The sequence below is a fragment of the Chiloscyllium punctatum genome, chromosome 8, assembly GCF_047496795.1.
Source record: "Chiloscyllium punctatum isolate Juve2018m chromosome 8, sChiPun1.3, whole genome shotgun sequence".
NCBI classification, from domain to species: Eukaryota; Metazoa; Chordata; class Chondrichthyes; order Orectolobiformes; family Hemiscylliidae; genus Chiloscyllium; species Chiloscyllium punctatum.
Window position 1 is genome coordinate 28543066 of NC_092746.1, and position 13967 is coordinate 28557032.

General features: G+C 38.1%; 1 protein-coding gene across 1 annotated transcript in view; it reads right to left on the reverse strand.

Annotated features, from left to right (window-relative positions):
* The window catches only part of LOC140480434 (alpha-1,6-mannosylglycoprotein 6-beta-N-acetylglucosaminyltransferase A-like), a 54653-nt gene that overhangs the window by 15697 nt on the left and 24989 nt on the right, over positions 1–13967 (reverse strand). Inside the window, exons 7-11 of the mRNA XM_072575297.1 lie at positions 13792–13922; positions 13249–13398; positions 11333–11479; positions 9147–9263; positions 1665–1739 (exon numbers count right to left, since the gene is read on the reverse strand). Coding sequence (XP_072431398.1) covers positions 1665–1739; positions 9147–9263; positions 11333–11479; positions 13249–13398; positions 13792–13922 — 620 coding nt within the window. The remainder of the gene's footprint in view (positions 1–1664; positions 1740–9146; positions 9264–11332; positions 11480–13248; positions 13399–13791; positions 13923–13967) is intronic.

Below are 13967 nucleotides of genomic sequence, written 5' to 3' on the forward strand. Positions count from 1 at the left end.
ATAACAAACTATGAAGGTATTTTAGGGGCAGATTTCTGGATGCAGTTTCAGGGGACTGTATCTGGTTGCTTGATTAAAAACAGAGAACTGTAAAGTGCCATTGCAGCTTGTGTTGATCATTACATTGTGTGATGAGCTTTTCCATGAGACAAGTTGCTCAACATTATCTCAGACAAAAAGGAGACTGACTCATCTGCTCAATACACCCTACGCTGCCTCACAGCGCCAGAGACCCTGGTTCAATTCCCGCCTCAGGCGACTGACTGTGTGGAGTTTGCACGTTCTCCCCGTGTCTGCGTGGATTTCCTCCGGATGCTCCGGTTTCCTCCCACAGTCCAAAGATGTGCAGGTCAGGTGAATTGGCCATGCTAAATTGCCCGTAGTGTTAGGTAAGGGGTAGATGTAGATGTAGGGGTATGGGTGGTTTACGCTTCGGCGGGGAGGTGTGGACTTGTTGGGCCGAAGGGCCTGTTTCCACACTGTAAGTAATCTAATCTAATCTAATCTAATCTAATCTAATAAATGCAGAGTTCAGAATTCTGATAACAACGATCATTTAGAATTTCCAGGAATGTTTACATCTATAGTGGTAGCCTTATTTCTATTTGTGTGAAGCTAAAATGTGGTGTTCATTAAGAATATACCTTTAGGAAACCAAGGGACATTGATTTGATTGATTCTGACAAATCCTATTGATGAATCACAAAACAAGCGTTCTGTATAGTGCAAACATAGAAAAAAAATAAAAGGGCCAGTCAGGCAACTAACTAAAAGTGGACATAAAGTCTGGTTCAGCAATAGAGAACTCAGTTTTCAAGTCCAGAGCTAATCAAAATCAGACAATTAGCTACAAAGGTTAACTAAGGAAGTCTACAGCAAGAACTCTGGTATACTTGTGTAAATTTTCCAGCTTATTTTGAGGTTTATATAGATAGTTGAATCTAGAAGAAACATAATTGCATCTACTACTCTGTAAATTGATTTTGTACTGGTAAAATAAAATAATGTACCTAACCAATTGATATCTCACCCTGTTTCACTAAAGTATTTACAAGTCAGCCATCAGAAACACCAGTGAATCATAAGGGCATATTCAAAAGTCATGACATACAGTTCATTGTTACACTGGGTCACAACTATCACGTAGGTATCTGCAATAAGGGCACAACATGGATCCTGAATATAGGATGAGCACATAGTTCAAGTTGTGACTGAGCTAATTTCCCTCATGTTAAGTTGGAACGAAGTTGTGAAACTTGAAAGTGTTCAGAAAAGATTTACAAGGATGTTGCAGAGGTGGAGGACTAGAGGGATATGGGCCAAGTGCTGGCAAATGGGACTAGATTAGGTTAGGATATCCGGTCGGCATGGACCAGTTGGACCAAATGGTCTGTTTCTGTGCTGTACACCTCTATGACTCTAAGTCACATCTAATAAAAAAAAGCTCTCATTGCCAATTCACCAGAAATCTTCTAACATTACTAAGTTGGGATCAACACAGAACCTGCTGGTTTATATGACTCAGCTGTATGCTGGATATAATTATCAAATCATTGGAGATTTTGGAAGTTCTTTTTATACCGTATATTTAGAATTTTTACACCGAGATCCATTTGGAAATATGATTTTTCTAACAATATTCTCAAGTTAAATATTAAACATACTTGTTTTTCAATAAAAACGTTTAATCTTTCCAACATTCCTTCACTTGTGAATTCATATGGCAAATATTGGTCAACCTGTTCAAAAGAAAAAGCAGACAATATTGATTACATTATAATGAAAGGAAGGAAGAACTTCTATTTATTGATCATCAAGACCTCCAGCCATCCCAAAGCACATTCCAATCATTTAGGTATCTATTGAAATGTGGGCACTGTCTCAATTGTAATAAAGTAGCTGATTTGCAAAAAACGGGCTCCCAGAAATCATTATGAAATCACAACTAGGTTTGTTTAACTTGCTTAATGCTGTTAGTTTATAGATAAACATTACCCAAAACATCAGAGAAAATCCCCTGCCTTTCTTCAAACCCCCAGAAATCTTTCCCATTGTCTGTTGAAAGCAGATGGAAACACCAGTTTAGTGTCTCATCTGAGCCAATACCAGGCCTCCAAAACATTGCAAAATAGTATCTGCAGAGACTTGATGCTCAAAATCTTAAAGAAGAACTTGAACCCTACAGCCCGACTGAAAGACAAGACTGAGACAGAGCTGCAAAAACTAGGCTCTATTACATTTATAACTCAGCAACATTTCACAGTACTAAAACAAAGATACTAGTGCTATATTTGTGCTTGACCGAGGTGCCATCCTTTAGATAATAGTTAAACTGAGGTTCTGTCCTTTTACATGAATTCCAATTTTACGACTACCATTAGTATTTCAGGAATCCTCATAATATTCTTGATATATCTTCAACATGGCTCAGATTTGTCAGATTGTTGTAATGGCTATACCAAATATTTGGTGGAGTTGGAGAATGGGGATTCATAATCAGCAAAGAAGCTGTTAGGCTGATTCACAGGTCTGACCTCTGCCAACCTTCTCCAACAAACTCGCAGGGTCATTCTTCTCCTTGCACATTTTTGCATGTTTCTTTCTCCCTCTGCTGTTTCACTGTAACAATTTACACCTGGTCTAGAAATACGTTTTTTGGAAAACTTTCTCATCACCAATTCCTTTTGTTTTGCACTATCACCACTAATTTAATCACTTCTGCCTTCACCTTCTATCTTAACACAGTCCTTCCTCTTTCTATTTCCCTCCCCCTTGCATTTTTCCCTGGCTTGACATTTGCTATTTACTTAACTTTTTTTTCTAATGAAAGATAATCAAGCTGTTGTATTAATCTAGCTTCTCTTGATTTGCACAGAAGCTCTGCAACCTCTGCAGTGTTCTCCATTCTTTTAGTTTATTGTTACAACATCAAAACAATACTATTCTAAAAAATCTTCCTGATTTACCAACGTCCTTCCGGAAAGGAAATCAGTCATTCTCACTTGTCTGACCTTAATGTAACTCCAGACCCACAGCAGTATGGTTGACTCTTAAATGCCCTCAGAAAAGCCCTAGCAAGCCAACCTATTCAAGGGCCATTAGGGATGGGCACTTGCAAGATATCTTTTCTGTTTGGATCCAATATCAGTGGGCAGACTCATGAACATCTGCAACCAGTTCGAACTGGCTTTGAGAGCCAAGAAAAATTGAGGCAAGGCCATGTTCTTCAGGAACTGGACTATTAGATCCTTTATCTCCTTCACCATCAGGTCAGATTACCTGACGGTGCTGGACATATCGTTTAGAATGCTCTACCGGCAGGTTGCAGGCCTATACGCTGAGAGGGAATCAGTTTAGCTCAGTTGGCTGGATCGTTGGTTTACAGAGCAGTGTAATGCCAACAGCATGCGTTCAATTCCCATCACCAATTTGAGATTAGCACGAAGGACTTTCCTTCGCAACCTCTTCCCTCACCTAGTTAAAATCATCAGCAGTTGCTTCTCTCTAACGAGAGAGCAGCCCGATGGTCTGGTAAGACTATTGCGACACAACAATACTGTGACAAGCATAACTATGTGAAGGACCACCAAACCGGTGAAAGATGCTCTTTGGTCTACTTTGCAGACTGGTATATTTCAATGTCCAGGTTTACTTGCTGAGGGACACACGCGAAGAAAAGAATTGCAACTTATTATCGAAATGGAGAGAAACTTCAGAATACTTTGGTGCAGAGGAATCTAGGTATCTCTGTGCAAGAGTTGTAGAAAATTAGTTTGTACATTCAGCAGGTAATAAGGAATGCAAATAGAATGTTGGCATTTATTTATAGAATAAACATTTAGGGAAATGTTATTGTAACTGTATAAGATATTAATGCGTCTGTACCTTAAGTATATAGTTTTGGTCCCCTTACTTGAGCAGGCATGTAGTTGCAAAGGAGACAGTTCCGAGGAGAGTCACTAGATTGATTCCAGAGGTGAGGGTTATGTCTTATGAAGAGAGATGTAGCAGTTTAGGCCTGTACTCTCGAGAATTGAGAAGAACGAGAGGAGATCTAATTGAGGTACATAAGCTGCTAAAAGGGGTTAACAACGTAGATATAGAGATGATTTGGAGATGCCGATGTTGGACCGGGGTGTACAAAGTTAAAGATCACACAACACCAGGTTATAGTCCAACAGGTTTAATTGGAAGCACACTAGCTTTCGGAGCGACGCTCCTTCATTACGCGATAGTGGAGGGCTTGATCGTAACACAGAATTTATAGCAAAAATTTACAGCGTGATGTAACTGAAATTATACATTGAAAAATTGATTGTCTGTTAAGCCTTTCATCTGTTAGAATGCAGTGATAGTTTCACTTCTTTCGTGTGTAAATCACAAAACCTTTTTTTTAAAGTTGCATTCTCAGGTTAGCTGTTAACAATGGTGATAGCTAGACAATATGTTGAAGGTGCTGGCCCCCTGTGTTCTCTATCTACGCCATAATGTTTAGATTGATTCTAATCTAAAAAGTGAGATAACAGATTTTTACATGAATGCATGCAGTTTTTGAGCAAAGTATAATGTAACTCTGCAAGTACAAATTCACCCCACTAAACACAAACACACACACACACTTTCTCACACTCTCAACCCCCACCCCAGACACACACACACACACACACACAGAAAAAGACCCACATGCACACATATATTTTGTGGGGTGAATTTGTACTTGCAGAGTTACATTGTACTTTGCTCAAAAACTTCATGCATTCATGTAAAAACTCTTATCTCACTTTTTAGATTAGAATCAATCTAAACATCATGGCATAGACAGAGAACACAGGGGGCCAACACCTTCAACATATTGTCTAGCTATCACCATTGTTAACAGCTAACCCAGAATGCAATTTTAAAAAAAGGTTTTGTGATTTACACACGAAAGAAGTGAAACTATCACTGCATTCTAACAGATGAAAGGCTTAACAACAATCAATTTTTCAATGTATAATTTCAGTTACATCACACTGTAAATTTTGCTATAAATTCTGTGTTACGATCGAGCCCTCCACTATCACCTGATGAAGGAGCGTCGCTCCGAAAGCTAGTGTGCTTCCAATTAAACCTGTTGGACTATAACCTGGTGTTGTGTGATTTTTAACTAGATATAGAGAGGATGTTTCCTCTTGTGAAGCAAACTAGAACATGAAATCGTCCTTTTAAGATAAGGAGAAATTACTTCTCTCAAAGGATATTGAATCTGGGTAATTCACTTCCCCACAGTGCAGTGGATGTTGGGACAAAGTTCGAGGAGGAGATGGACAGATTTTTAATTAGTAATGGGTTGAAAGGTTAAGGGGAATGGTCAGAAAAGTGGAGTTGAGACAGGGATGAGGTCAACCATGATGGTGTTGATTAGAGAAGCAGGCTCAAGCGCTGAATTGCCAACTCCTGTTCCTTGTTCTTATGTTCTCATGTTAAAGCATGGGACAGCCGCTGACAAAGCACAGTGAGGAATGGCCACCACCTTTTTGCCATAATGTACTGAGAGGCTGTTAACCTACAGAACCTGTTTGGGTGTATTCTTGCATTATAATGTGTATAATTCTTCTATTTAGTACATATTCCAATTTTGCATTTGGTTTGAGTTACCAAAGAGTGCAAGGTGTTGACTGTCAAACGTGATATTTCATTGTATCTATTTCAATGTTCAATTTGAATTATGAATCAAGAATATTTTTGTGAAGCAAACATTAGGGAAGGGCAACACCTTGCCAGTGATATGTGCATTCTATAAAAATTTAAGGAAAAATCCTTAAGGTCTGTACTGCTGACTATACCATAATAATCACGTGCACTCACATGCACACACTCTCACTCCCTCTCTCATGCAAGCACACAGACATAAATGTCTATGGGGTGAATTTGTATTTGCAGAATTGAATTTACAGACACATTCTACTTTGCTCAAAAAGGATACAGTCTGCAGGCAGTCAAACCATGTAACATTTTATAAATTCCTACTTTGGAAACAGAACCAGTCTGACTCATGATTGGGATACAGACAGTCCCTAACCTCACACCTTTAATGCACTGGCTGAGCTGAGATGTCACCCCTTTTTTTAAAAAAGAGAACCTTAAGTTATCTCGAGAATGTGACTTAAAAGTAGTTCTGGGATTTATATATTAATGAACTGAAACCTGCAACCCATTCTAAAAGATGAAAGACCTAACAGCAATCTAAATTTGTTCAACATATCATTTCAGTTGCATGACACTATAAATTCTGTGTCGTACGATCCTGCTTCACAGCTACCTGAGGAAGGAGCGTCGGAGGCTGAGGGGTGACCTAATAGAGGTTTATAAAATCATGAGGGGCATGGATAGGATAAATAGACAAAGTCTTTTCCCTGGGGTGAGGGAGTCCAGAACTAGAGGGCATAGGTTTAGAGTGACAGGGGAAAGATATAAAAGAGACCTAACGGTCAACTTTTTCATCCAGAGGGTGGTAAGTGTATGGAATGAGCTGCCAGAGGAAGTGGTGGAGGCTGGTACAATTGCAACATTCAACAGGCATCTGGATGGGTATATGTATAGGAAGGGCTTGGAGGGATATGGGCTGGGTGCTGGCAGGTGGGACTAGATTGGGTTGGGATATCTGGTCGGCATGGACAAGTTGGACCGAAGAATCTGTTTCTGTGCTGTACATCTTTATGACTCTATTGGACTATAACCTGGTGTTGTGTGACTTTTAACATAATAAAGGCAGAATAGGTTAACCACTCAGAATGGTATAGTCATGAAATCACTACATTCAATAAAATGTTGCTCTATTTTTAGCTAGAATGGCAAAAGTACTCTTCAACAAAAATGACATACCACAAAATTAAATATTGCTCCAGTGTAAATGATCGGGTTAAAGCTAATTTTGCCTTTAGAGGGAGCTATAGTACAACAATACCAGTATTCCTGCTCTACATTAGTTGCATTTATTTCTCAAAAACTAGAATATAATAACACTACAACTTTTGATGATTTGGAGAAAATGAAATTAGTCAAATATAGTGGTAAACAACAGTCAATGGTGCAGAAGCAGACCATACAGCACATTAAGTCCATGCTAGTTCACAGTAGAGAATCTAGTCAGTGACAACTTCCTTTTAAAGTTATTCACCAGCTTTACATTCACCACTCTCATAGTATTATCTTCTTTGCGCAAAAGGTTCTTTCTTACATAATTCCTGCAAATGTAGCTCAAGTCTGCATCATCTGGTTCTTCTTCAAGTTACCTTGTACGATCAATTAATGGGAACAACATTTCCTTGTCTACTTTTGTACAAACCTGTCACAATCACAAACAAGTCTATAACATCTTTCTTCAGTTTCTGTTGCTCCATGATTAATTCAGAACTTACAAATTAAATTTGTAGCCTCATCATTGGAGCCATTTTGGTAAATTTCTCTGCACCATCTTAATGAATCTTAGACATGCTTTGAAGTGTGGTGACCATAATTCAATGCAATGCTCTAGATATGTAAGTCAGCATACCTCTTTTGCTTTTATACCCCCACCCAACCCCATCCCTAGTCTCTCTCTCTTCCTGTGGCATCAAAATGGGACCTTTCAGTCCATATGGTTTTATCCTTCCCCTTGCGCTAAAATTGCACAATCTTACACTCCTTCACATGGACAAACTGGTTGCAAAGGTCTAACAACGTCTCTTCTTCCTCAGGCAACTAAGAAAATTTGGCATGACAGCGAATACCCTTGCCAACTTTTACAGGTGCGCTATCGAGAGCATTCTTCTGGATGTATCACTACCTGGTATGGCAACTGTAGCGTTCAAGATCAGAGACGGTTACAGAGTGGTGAACTAGGCCCAGACAATCACAAAGGCCAACGTCCCATCTATAGAATCCATCTACCAGACCCGCTGTCAAGGAGAGGCAGCCAGCGTTCTCAAAGATTCATCCCACCCTGGCAATGTTTTTCTACAACCTCTACCATCGGGAAGAAGGTACAGAAGCCTGAACACACGCACCAGCCAGTTTCAAAACAGTTTCTACCCTACTATTTTTAAAATACCAAATGGACTCACAAACTCTTAACATTCACCTGTACCTGTATTTTGTTTACCTATTATTTACTATCTATGTTACTTAACAATGTGATCTGCCCGTATTACTCACAAGACGAAGCTTTTCATTTTACCTCAGTACACGTGACAATAAATTCAATTCAATTAAACTTCTTATTAAATTCCATCCATCACATATTATCCAATGAAATCAACCTAGACTCTGTAAAAATCACATCTAATCTTTTAAATATGTAGAAGATTAATGTGCCTTGTTTCATAGTGATGTGACAGAGAAGAATGAAAGAGCACAGTGGCCATTCATGTTTGTGTCAGCCTTTTGAAATAGCTATTCCCTTAGCTTCACAGATCTTTCTTCTTCAAGTTATTATCCAATTGTCGTTCAATAGTTATTATCAACTCTACTTTCACTACATTTTGAGACAATGCACTCACAACAAAGTGCTGTACAAAAAATTCCTGTTCTTGACTCTGGTTCTTTTCCAAGTTACCTCAAATCTGTGTCCTTTGTTTACCAACCCTTACATCACTCGAAATAGTTTCTCCAGATATATTGTCAAAACCCTTCATAATTCTGACTACCTTTGCTAAATGTCTCCAAAATAATTTTTGTTCCAAAGAACAACAACCTTACCTTCTGTAGACTCTCCAGATAATATCAGTCCCACATCACTGAAATACTGTCAGTGAATCTTATCTGCATGGTCTCTAAGGCCTTGGCCTTCCTTCTAAATTATGGCATCCAGAATTAGACACAAGATGCCAACTGTGATCGATAAAGGTATAGCACATTCTCCCTGGTTTTGCTTTATTTTGTAAAGCTAAAGATCACTGTGTCTTACCACCCTCAAAGCTTCGTCTGCTCTTTATTCCCAGGTCTCTGTTTATTAAAACTGCACCGTTTAGTTTACTGGCCTCTCCCTACCAAACTATTATTTTACACTTCTGTATTTAATACTAATCTGTGTTCTCCTTAGGTCTAAAACAATACTCCTTATTACTTACAGTACAATAACGTATAAATGTTCAACAAGTGTGTACTTAATGTGTTTTTCCTCTTACCTTCTGTTCCATTATTTGACGCATTGCTTCTTTTAGTTCACTGGGATTGTCAATGTTAACTGTCCAAACATGGGGCTTCCCAATATAAACCTCGGCATATGGATGCTGAGATGAGAGCTGTTAATAGAAATGAAGATTGAGTTTTAATTCCGGATATCTGCTGCATTAACATAATTGTCTAACTGATTTTCAGAATGGCCAACTTTAAAAAAGAGTAGGGCACTAAAACCAATTTGTAAAGACATTTGAAATTGCAGCAAAATGGATTTTCAGGAAAAGTAAATGGAAAATCCTTGAAAAAAAGGGAAGTCTTTTCATCTAATCACATAATTCTCAAGACAATCCCCGTATATAAGTGATTTGACAACAGAAGAAAAAAGAAGAAATCACTGGATCATCAGACCAAATGTTCAATCAAAATTAACATCTAAAAATTGTTTTGTATACATTTTGGGCACAATGTTCATGATTTGCCTCCTGCTTCATGACTTAAGTGCTTTCTGCCTGAAGCTCAGCATGTCTTAAGTTGTTGGCTAGCTGGGAACCTAACATTTTACAAGGCCTAAAATGTCCTAGTTATCAACCATATGGGGAACCTGCACAGAACCACAAGGATTTGTGTCTGATTTCCAGCACTACAATACCAAATAAAGGAGCCAAACACCTGAGCAAAATGAAGTGCCTATAGATCGCAACCCCTATTGCTCACTTGGAGAGTGGACAGGTGCAGAGAGAGAGACATATTTTCACATCAAGTGGTAAAGTTAAACTGCCACGGTTCTATAAACCAAAGGCTACTCTCTTATTAGAGGTTAAATCATGAGAAGTCATCTGGGGGGCACAATGCCTCAGGCAAGGTGACAGGTTCAGAAGGAGAGTACTTCCTGCTAACCTCAACCAATGTAGGAATTTAACCCAAATTGTTGGCATCACTTTGCACTGGAGAATTTCTGTCCAACAAACTGAGCGAACTGACCCCCAGTAAAATAGAGAGTTATGGTGAATGGAGTAAGCAGGCCTGCAAAATGCCAAGCGATACCAAAATTCCCACACTTGAGCATCAAGGACCTGACAGCAGTGCCAAAAGATGTTTAATAATGTCATATGGGCTATCAGTGGATCCATCTGTATGTGACAATTCCTCCCTAGCATACCACTAGCATTGCTCAATGCACCACATCATTCACCTACCAGCAGTCCGAAACTCTCAAGATGCATGTCTACCATTCAGATATTCACAAACTTCTGGGATCACATGGCTAATTGACTAGAACATTTAATCTAGGTGAGCAAGATCTCCACTGAATCTCCCTACCTCCAATGAACAATATTACAACCCCTAGGCTCAACATTTACAACCTTGTTTAACAATTCCTCCCCACTGAGCAACATTAAGGCCCCAAAAGCTTTTGATGTTTCCTTCATTTTGTATCCTCAACCACCATTCCAATATTTAGTTACTTCACTTGCTAATATTTAGCCTCAAAATTTTCCTTGAACCAGAATACCCCGTTCTGGCCAGAATATTCCCTTCTTCCACCTTGTCTTCAACCTTATATTGTTTCTATGTGTCTCTTCCCTTCCCAGCTCTGTATCTTGGTTCCATTATCCTTAATCCTTAATCCATTATCCTTAATGTGGGCGGCACGGTGGCACAGTGGTTAGCACTGCTGCCTCACAGCGCCGGAGACCCGGGTTCAATTCCCGCCTCAGGCGACTGACTGTGTGGAGTTTGCACGTTCTCCCCGTGTCTGCGTGGGTTTCCTCCGGGTGCTCCGGTTTCCTCCCACAGTCCAAAAATGTGCAGGTCAGGTGAATTGGCTATGCTAAATTGCCCGTAGTGTTAGGTAAGGGGTAGATCTAGATGTAGATGTAGGGGTATGGGTGGGTTACGCTTCGGCGGGGCGGTGTGGACTTGTTGGGCCGAAGGGCCTGTTTCCACACTGTAAGTAATCTAATCTAATCTAATCTAATCTAATCCTTACCTGGTTTGTCGTAAAAAAAAATTGTTACAATGCAATACCGTTGGCAATTATATTAATTGGTGTATCATTACCTAGTTAGGAAAGTGGTCAATGAAACACATTTTCCCAGTGCAGTATAACATTTATAAAAATGGCAAACTAAAGTTATAATTCAACAACTCTACAATTCATATTGAATGATGAATATTTTGTATACAACACCTCTCTGAATGTTGGTTTCCCTTGAAAGAAATTAGTGTTCTTCCTGCTCTTTGGAGGGTTAAATTTTGGATTCAGAAATATGCAACCATTTGCAATTGCTTCAAGAGGTGCTGGGCCTTCATAGGGAAACCCTAGCCCTACAAAAACCTAAAGAATAAAACAATTATTTTACACATTAAAACTTCATTCATCATGTTCATCATATGAAAAATTCTTACACATTTTCCCAATGACATTTATTGATAGAAGTTCTTTAGTAGAAATGTTGTTCTTGTTAGGGTATGGAATGAGTACAACCCAAATACTTTAATGCTGGTGCTGGCAGATTGGAAAGAAATTGAGATGAAACTCATTTCTGCTTCTTCATAGCCTCATTGAAAAACATTTGCATTGTCACTTAAAATACTCAATATTAAAGCTTAATAGCAATGAGACATTGATCACCATTTAGGAATTAACAAAACATCAAGAAATAACCATAGTTTTCCAACTATTACCGTGGGCTACGTGAATCAGGCTATCCCTTCAAGGGGGAGATAAATGTACTTTCTACAATCATTCGCACTTTAGTGTCTTGGGAATACTACCAAACAGATATCAGTCTTCAAACTTGTATAATCTTGAAGGAGCAAATATTTTGTTTATTCAATATCTACAAATTCATAGATCATGTCTTGATGAATTCAACGAGTAACTTAGGATTCCCAAACCTTGAGTTGCGACTCAGGACAAGCTAATGGGGTAAAGAGCTCCCCTTCTTCAATGCAGCAAACTGTCAATTGTGGAGATAAAACAAGGTCCTGATAGACTGAATGTGAACAATTTTCAAGAAAAAGTGTCGGCAGCACTTAGTTCTTATGTAAAAATGACATTTATATGACAAATACTGCAGATGTAACATTGGTATAATATACAACATTGCACCTTGAACTAACTCATACTATTTCAGTGTCTTGAGGCAAACAAGTTTTTGAAGATAGTGCATACTTTCTAAATGCAAGATAAAATTTAGGATAACATTTGTATACAGATTATTGGCAAAACTTATTTTAATGGCTAAGAAAATGGTACGTTACTTAAGCTTTATAAGTGTGTCATGTCTGGGAAAATGTGAGGCTATTAAAAACATCATTTTCTCCCCCCACCGGCCCACCCTGTAATAGCCTTAGCAGGTAAAAAAATCTGATTTACCAAGACTTGATACGCAGATCATGACTGCAACAGAGAGTCTTCTTTGAATCCTCCTGCAGAAGGGGTGTCATGGAACTATATAATATGCACACTTCTTGAAATATTAGTCTTGAAAATATGATGCCAAAGAAAACAACTGATCAAGATGTATAATGTAATGTACTGGAGATATTTTGAAGTTAGTGGTTTGTTGATTACGTTGTTAAAGATACACAATTGATGGGCATTGTTTGATTGAAGACGAAGATCCAAAGGCTTCTAGATGGGTTCTTTCAGTTTCAGAAAACTAGACTTAACTAAATGCATACTTTAATTACTTTCCAAACAGTTTCCATTACTTCCCTCTGGAGGACACATTATTTGCATATTCAAGTAGGAGCTCCACTGCCTTGTATCTTTATACACAAAGAATCGAACGATTAATAAAAGAACTGGTTTCAACTATTTGAGTCCTTTGCAACTTCTTTTGTGTTAAGTATAATAAACATTGTCTTGTGTGGAAAGAGTTTGATTCACTCATATTTTAAGTATTTTGTTTATGCTTCTTGCCATTTGATTAGGCAATCTCACTTCTATGTTACGATCATGGTATAATTTTTCCCTAAAGAATAGTCCACTGGACATTGATGAATTAACATTTCTAATTTAAAGGTACATTTGTCTTCTTTTAAATACATCCATAAAACTGATAACAAATTACTACAAATTGTTAATATTTGACAAACCTTAGTCCCTCTTAGCAAGAGGTGAAGGTCATGCCCACTGAGGATCCCATGATTAATTATAAAATTAGGTAAAAGGACGTTATTTTCATTGTGAAAAGTACCATGGATCTCAGCATAATTTTTGACAATATCCAGGAAAGATGATTTATCCTGTGAAAATCAGAAAGCATAACTAGAAATAGAACATTCCACACCTTGGCTAACAAAGACTTCTAAAACAAACCATTCAAATTAACTATCATTAATGTAACTTCACTAAGTTATACCAGCTGTTTAGAAAAAGGCAAAAAAAAGAAAATGTTAATTACTTGTTCATAAATCATCAGTAAATTTTGTAATGCTCTAGTATCCTGTTCCATTTCATTCACAAAAGGTGTGAAAGTAGTGAACTCGGAAATAATAGTAAGAAAATTATTAGTGTTCAAAAGGAAGTACAAGTACAAAGAGGTTAGCACCTGGAACAAGCAGTAATATATTTTTCAGAATTAAAAAAAGGCAATAAAATTATCAACAGTTTAAGGGATAAAAGAAGACAGCACATACCTTCCAATAGCCCGCCAGTTTACCATAAATCAGAGCTTTATTAGTTCTTGGTATTTTACTGAGAGTAATATTATTACTATTCAAATGCTGCTCCACCACAAAGCCTAAGAAACTGTTGTCAGGTGTATGAGCTGGAAAATACAATAAATTTAACATTCTTGAAGACATTATCTGGT